Source organism: Camelina sativa, chromosome 11, assembly GCF_030686135.1.
Source record: "Camelina sativa cultivar CO46 ecotype springtype chromosome 11, ASM3068613v1".
NCBI classification, from domain to species: Eukaryota; Viridiplantae; Streptophyta; class Magnoliopsida; order Brassicales; family Brassicaceae; genus Camelina; species Camelina sativa.
In genome coordinates this window covers 41,301,293-41,308,670 of record NC_141890.1, presented here as the reverse complement: position 1 = coordinate 41,308,670, position 7,378 = coordinate 41,301,293, and the positions used below count along the sequence as shown (strand labels likewise).

Here is a 7,378-nt window from a genome sequence, read left to right as displayed (position 1 = left end):
AGAGAACGAACACACAGTTATGACTTATGAGACAGTTTGAGGGCAAATCTGTCCAACTTGCTGCGAAAGGAAACTAATCATCACGTGACAATGCACACACACGTAATCACACACTCACACACTCACACAAGACGTCACACTACTCTCTCTCTCTCTCTCACTTCATTAATGTATAAAGACACCTGCAGATATCATTAAATGCGACATTTTTTCAAAACCTTTGCTTTTTCCACTTTTTTGCTCCCTTCCTCCCTCCATACCTCTCTCTCTGAGCAGCTCTCTCTGCAGATTTTAAAAAACTTCTGGTTAGAAACAAAAAAAAAGAAAACTTCAGATATTTTCTGGGTTTATGTGTTTTACAGTTTATATATCCGTTCATGCGCACTGATTCAGTTTTTTTTTTTCGAAGATCGGCGAGAGTGGAGAGGAGCATCGAAGAGAAAACGAAAAATCATGAGCGTAAAGATCTCTCTCTCTTTCTCTGTGATTTTTTTTTTTCTCTTTTTGCTGAGTTCTCTATCACACTCTTTCATGAACGGTAGAGGAAAATAAAATCATCACCGTTTGATTATCTGTTTCCTCTGTGTCTCCCACGCGCGTACCAAAAAGCGCGTGTGTTTTCTTGTTATACTCTCGCTCTCACAGAGTCGGCTTGTTTTCAAATATATAGTCTTCACCTTCTCAGTCCTTAACCATTTCCACTTTTTGATTCATCATTAAAAAGTAGAAAGAAAGTGAAAACCTCTCTCTCTCTCTCTCTGAGTAACTTATACTTGTTTTCTTCTTCTAAAGGGAACGATGTTTGTGAAACGGAATCCGATTAGAGAAGCCACCGCCGGAAAAAACTCTTCGCCGTCGTCACCGACTTTGAATGGTAAACACAGTTCTGCTGAAGCTTTCGTTTCTTCATTTTTTTTTTTTTGTTGATTTTTCTCGCTTTTTTTTTTTTTCTGTTTGGTTTTGTTCCTTATAGTTGCAATCGCGCATATAAGAGTTGGATCGTATTACGAAATCGATGCTTCGATTCTTCCTCAGAGATCGCCGGAAAATCTCAAATCGATTAGAGTCGTCATGGTATTTTAATGGATTCTCTCCTTTTTTTTTTTTTTTCGTTTCACCATTAGAGACGGATCTCGTTGTTGTTCGTCTGGGTTTTTTGAGTGATTTTGGCGTTTTTTTTTGCCTTGCAGGTGAGCAAAATCACGGCGAGCGACGTGTCTCTCCGATACCCAAGCATGTACTCACTCCGATCGCATTTCGATTTCACCAGGATGAACCGGAATAAACCGTTGAAGAAGAGGAGCGGCGGCGGTGGTGGTGGTGGTGAAGGTCTTATTCCTGTCTTCGACGAGAGCCATGTGATGGCTTCTGAGCTAGCTGGAGATTTGCTTTACAGAAGAATCGCTCCTCATGAAGTTTCTCTGAATAGAAATTTGTGGAGTTTCTGGGTTTCTTCTCGCAGGAACAAGATGATTTCTCAACCGGCGTACAATACTAGGCTCTGTCGCGCTGCGGCTTCACCGGAGGGAAAGTGTTGGTCTGAGCTTAAATCGGGAGGGATGATCAAATGGGGGAGGAGATTGCGTGTGCAGTACAAGAGTCGTCATATTGATTCTAAGAAGAATACGGAAGGTGAGGAGGGTTCTAGAGTGAAGGAGGAAGGGGTTCGCAAAGAAGAGACTGAGGAAGAAGATGATGATGATGGGAATGAAACTGAAGAGGCTAGACAGATTGCAAAGGAGGTAACTGATGGGAATCGTAAGAGAAAGCTGATTGAGTCAAGCACTGACCAGAGAGTCGCTCAGAGGGCTAAGGTTTATGATCAGAAGAAGGACAATCAAATTGTGGTCTATAAGAGGAGAGCAGAGAAGAAGTTCATTGACAGATGGTCTCTTGATAGGTAAAGTGAATATTGATTTAACGATTTTGATGATCTCTGGAATTGGATTTGCCTTGGTTCTATTGACTGATTGTGGTTCATTTTGGAATTTGAAGGTACAAACTAGCTGAGAGGAACATGTTAAAAGTGATGAAGGAGAAAAATGCAGTGTTTGGCAACTCCATACTCAGGCCAGAGTTGAGGTCAGAAGCAAGGAAGCTGATCGGTGACACGGGTCTTTTAGATCATATGCTTAAGCACATGGCAGGTAAGGTGGCTCCTGGAGGTCAAGATAGGTTTATGAGAAAGCACAATGCAGATGGAGCAATGGAGTATTGGTTGGAAAGTTCTGATTTGAATCACATAAGGAAAGAAGTAGGAGTTCAAGATCCTTACTGGACGCCTCCACCTGGTTGGAAACTTGGTGACAACCCTACTCAAGATCCTGTCTGCGCCGGTGAAATCCGTGAGATCAGAGAAGAATTAGGTAGCCTGAAAAGGTACAAGACTGACCTACATTGAATTGGTTATATGTTCATCTCTTTTGTTATCTTATAGCAATTGTGTAACTCATGTTTGTCGTGGTCGTGAGAAGGGATTTGGAGAAACTGGCGTCAAAGAAGGAAGAGGATGAGTTTGTTATCGTGACTACACCTAATTCTTGTGTTACTAGTCAGAACGTGGACCATGATAATCTGATGACTCCAGCAAAGGTAAGAGCTTGAAAGAGTAATAATTTTATGTATCTTGTGATACTGTTTTTGGCTGTTTTTATAACATCTCTGTTACTTCGTCTCAGGAAATCTATGCTGATCTGCTGAAGAAGAAATACAAAATTGAGGACCAGCTAGTGATAATTGGAGAAACCTTGCGTGAAATGGAGGTATACATATCCCAGATTGAGTTTATAAACACTAATTAACACTCTCTTACTAGTTATAGCAGAACCATTACTTAAAATGTAAAATCTTATAAATTTGCTATGATTTAGTAAGTATCAGGTAGTTTTACTAGGAAACTCCCTTGGAGAAACCCACTGAGTCCATTTAGCGTCTGTGATCAAAGATTTCCTCTGTCTCTATGAGATGCAACTTTGCTGGTAATGAATGATGAAACATTTGTGTTTTTATGAATGCAAATATTGCAGGAAGGCATGGGATGGCTTAAGAAAACAGTGGACGAGAACTTTCCTAGAAAGCCAGACTCATCAGAGACACCTTTGCTACTAGAGAATTCGCCAACAATGGAGACAGTACTAGAAGGAGAAGTAAAGGAGGTGAACAAGGGAAACCAAATCACACAGTCGCCTAGAAACAGAGAAAAAGGCAAGAAGCATGATAAACAAGAACGAGCACCACTCTCACTTATAAGCAACACTGGTTTCAGAGTCTGTAGGCCTGTGGGGATTATCGCATGGCCTAAGTTGCCTGCTCTTGCTTCTGCTACTGATATTGTGTCGTCAAACAGTAATGCTGCGCTTGCTTCAACGACAAGTCACCAACCAACTTACCCATCTCTTTACCCATCTCTTTGTCCAGTCAAGCCACTTGCAGCTAAGCGTCCTCTCGGGTGGCCTTTTCCCTTCACCGCCACTCCCGAAGAAGCTCCCACAAAGCTCTTCGACATTTGAAAACTGATGCATCAGGTCTTACTTACTTCTCATGCAAGTAAGATGATGTGAATTGGTATGGTCTCTTTCCACGAAAGATTCAATAACTTACAAGGAAGCAGGTATTTACAAAGTTCACTTATTATCTAATAAACTATCATTCTTAATGGAATAATTTGGCAAAATTTTGAAATTCTTCCTCTTTAATTTAGGGGTTTGATGTCTCTGATTACTATTGAGTATATATAGAGAGAGATGATTTGAATAGAGAGGCTTATCATAGGAATATATTATTTTCAAGACTTGCTGGGATCATATTTTGTATTACAGAACGATTTCTATTATATATTATACTTAAATTATTCATATGTGGCGCTTTTAGTTAATTCCAGTTTTATTTGCAAAACGTACTGAATTTGAGAGAAACTTGTATCATTATGTCCCATTTGATCTGTAAAAAAACAATATTGAGAAACTTAGCGATTACATCAGGCGCAAACTATAAAATATGAAAGTAGATGATAGAATGTTGTGGTAATTAGCCGATCCGGTACTAAAATAATACGGGCCTCTTCGATTAGCTGTGATGTGTTTTTCGAAATAATATTGGCCTGGCTTAGTCATGATTATGATGATAGTTATGTGGGCTATGTCACGTTCTCATATATCATGGAATACGCTATCTTAACATTTTCGCTACTGGCTGGAGGATTGGCTGACTCGTTTCTCTATTCGCCGTCAAAAGATATCTGTATCCAACATGTTGTCTACACCGATTTTGTTTTGTGTTTGGTTTGGCCTGCATTTGTTTTCCTAGTTGCTTTGTTCTCTTTTTTTTTTTTTTTGGGACAAATACGTTGCTTTGTTCTCTCTCAATAACCTTCTTTTCCATGGACTACTTCGTCTTGATTTCCCCGCCGAAGAGGAGGACATATCTGTCTCTGATCTCAACGTTTAAATTTGCTTCATTCGTTTTACTTGGTGAATTAATAATACATCTCCTTTACTTTTTATTCTATATTAGTAATATATAAGTCCCGATCCTTTATACATGTTAGTTTGATTTTTGAAACAACTTGGGATTTGGGAATAATGAATGGCCACTTTTCTCTCTAGGGGTGATTTTGAAGGCGATTACCGGTTTTGTAACCGTCGACTTGTTCTTCTACTTCTTTCTCCTTTTTAGAGTGTTTTTCCGATCAAACTAACCTGTTTTCGGGCAGTTTTTGGCGGTTGCTTTCTACGACAATTTTCTGTTGGCAGTTTGGTTTCCTCGAATTTGACAGGGGATAACTGTCTCCAGAAACCGCTATGGCAAAAACAATATAAATCCGACATAATCACAAATTCACAACCAATAACCATCATCAAACTATCTTCCTTGTCTGTCTTTCACAAACACTATCCTCTGGTTCCACAATGAGTGACTACATTCGTAATTCTCTCCAAAATCTTGATTTATGGATTAATGATGCCCCAGTCGCCACTACCGTCTGAATTATGTGGGAGGGCAATCAATGACAACCGATTCTCTTTAATTGTGTCTGTTGTCAATCCAAAGAAACAAAATCTCCGAGCGGTGGTTGGCCAAATGCCCCGTATATGGGGTCTACCTGATGCTTGCCGCGGAAGAATATTGGGGAATGGGAAGGCCATGTTCATCTTTAAGACAGAGGAGGCTCTCAACTTGGTTCTCCGACGTGGTCTATGGGTTTTCAATGATTGGATGCTCACTACACACCGCTGGTATCCAAACATCTCGAGGCTGCTATGAAGATCATACCGTTTTGGATACAAGTGCGGGGAATCCCGATTCAGTATCTTAACTCTGCCATGGTCAACTCCATTGGCAGTCAAATTGGAAATGTGGCTAATGTTGATTTTGATGAAAATGCTAATTTGGTTGAGTTCGTAAGGATTTGCGTCAATTGGAACATTGATATGCCACTACGGTTCCAAAGGAACTATCTTTTTGGTGGGGATGAAAATACCATTATGAAGTTCAAGTACGAGATACTACGTAATTTCTGTTCACAATGCGGGTCTATACAACATGACGCCAAAGAGTGTCCTCTCAATCCAGATGAAGATGCACATGATGGTGATGATGGCTATGATCCAAATGACGACGAGAATCCAGATAATGACAACCCTGGCAATCAAGACTCTGACACAAACACTCTACAAACAATTGAACCGGATGGTGAGATACCAGGTGTGGGGAAACCAACAAAAAATCGTGAATTCATCATCACAGAATCAGATGATTCTTTAGTCCCAAGCGTTTTTGAAGACAGTGAATTAACCGCAGAGAGACTTTGTTACCTGTTTACCAAATATGCAAGGGACAAGGGCAAGGAGACGCAACATTCATTCGATATCAACTCTGCAGAAAACATAAGTCAGTATAATACCAAAAGATCTCGCAATGAAATGGAGTACTACTATCAACAACGTGAGGAAGCAGAAGATCTGATGGTCCTGATACAGATCAAAAAGAAGGGAAGGGTAGAGTCTGTAGGATCCTGCATTGGTACAGCTTTGGACAGAGGCGCGGGGGCTCGATACCCCCATATCCTCCATGAGAGTCGTCTCCTGGAACTGTCAGGGCATCTGTGCGCCGCTGACACAATCTCGACGTAAGTACTATGTCGTATTTTAAGACCACATTTGTTGTTTTTATGTGAAACTCTAAATAGTTGTTCAGTTGTGTGTGATTTTGCTTCTGTATTAGAACTTAATAAGGTAATAATTGAACCCCCTCAAGGAAGGAGTGGTGGTTTAGCAATCATGTGGGCAGATGATGTTTCTTTATCCTCTTTGTATCACGATGAAAGAATCATCGATGTACACATTGAGTTTTTAATAATACTAGTTTCTATTTTTCTGGTGTGTATGGTGATCCGGTTTCAAATCGGAGACATTTCTTTTGGGATCAGTTGGAAAGTTTAAGTGAAACAAGACAAGGTCCTTGGATTCTTGCTGGTGATTTCAATGAAATCTTAGGTAATCATGAAAAGATAGGAGGACCATTAAGGGAAGATTGGACGTTTAGGAGATTCAGGAATATGCTTTCATCTTGCAATTTGTCTGATCTAAAACACAAAGGGGATCGGTTTTCATCAGTTGGTGAACGAAGAAACTATACAATAAAATGTTGTCTAGATAGAGTTCTGATAAACTCTCAATGGTCTGCAACCTTTCCTGCAGATGAGGCAGAGTTTTTGGAGTTTAACGGTTCTGATCATAAACCAATATTAATCAACTTCGAGCCTTTAAAAATGGGTACTCACAAGCCCTTTCGCTTTGATAAATGTTTGACACATATTGAGGACTTTGAACAAGTAGTGGAACAAGGTTGGAACTCTTGCAAATAAAAATCTATGTCATTCTATCAGTGACCAAATTACTAGATGTCGTCAAGCAATGGCCAGGAAGAAACACAGCTCAAATTTAAATGCAGCAAGAAGAATTGATCACTTCCAGACTGCTTTAAATAAAGCTATGGAAAGCCTAAATCGCAATGAGAGGAGCCAGATTCCATTATTACAGAGAGAACTCATACTTGCATACAGAGATGGGGAATTCTATTGGAAAAATAAAAGTCGAAATCAATGGCTAACCTTGGGAGATCGTAATACAGCTTACTTTCATGCAAGTACCAAAACAAGATATTCTCGAAATCATATTTTGACCATCCAAGATGAATTTCAACACGTGCACAAGGGTGATAAGGAGATTGGTGAACATGCTCAACAATATTTTTCAAAAGTATATTCCTCCAGTCAAATCCCGGTGTCACCTATTGATTTTGGAGATTTCACATCAACAATCACTGAGGAGATAAACACAGCACTCACAGCAGAGTTTTCGAATGACGAAATTTTAGC

The 7,378-nt window shown here is 39.8% G+C and overlaps 1 protein-coding gene across 1 annotated transcript; it reads left to right on the top strand.

The window, feature by feature from the left end:
- Nucleotides 1-734: 734 nt before the first annotated feature.
- Nucleotides 735-3,914, top strand: SWI1 (SWITCH1). Its single transcript, XM_019232376.2, has 7 exons — nucleotides 735-874; nucleotides 974-1,074; nucleotides 1,191-1,900; nucleotides 1,996-2,379; nucleotides 2,475-2,592; nucleotides 2,679-2,762; nucleotides 3,027-3,914. Exons 1-7 carry the CDS (start codon nucleotides 799-801, stop codon nucleotides 3,507-3,509), a joined length of 1,956 nt encoding a protein of 651 aa, XP_019087921.1. The 5' UTR covers nucleotides 735-798; the 3' UTR covers nucleotides 3,510-3,914.
- The last annotated feature ends 3,464 nt before the right edge of the window (nucleotides 3,915-7,378 follow it).

Bases quoted from the DNA above. Each gene is read 5' to 3' on its own strand.
- SWI1 (XM_019232376.2), top strand. From the start codon at position 799: ATGTTTGTGAAACGGAATCCGATTAGAGAAGCCACCGCCGGAAAAAAC. The intron at 875-973 runs GTAAACACAGTT...TGTTCCTTATAG, and splicing joins GTCGTCACCGACTTTGAATG to TTGCAATCGCGCATATAAGA. The intron at 2,593-2,678 runs GTAAGAGCTTGA...ACTTCGTCTCAG, and splicing joins ATCTGATGACTCCAGCAAAG to GAAATCTATGCTGATCTGCT.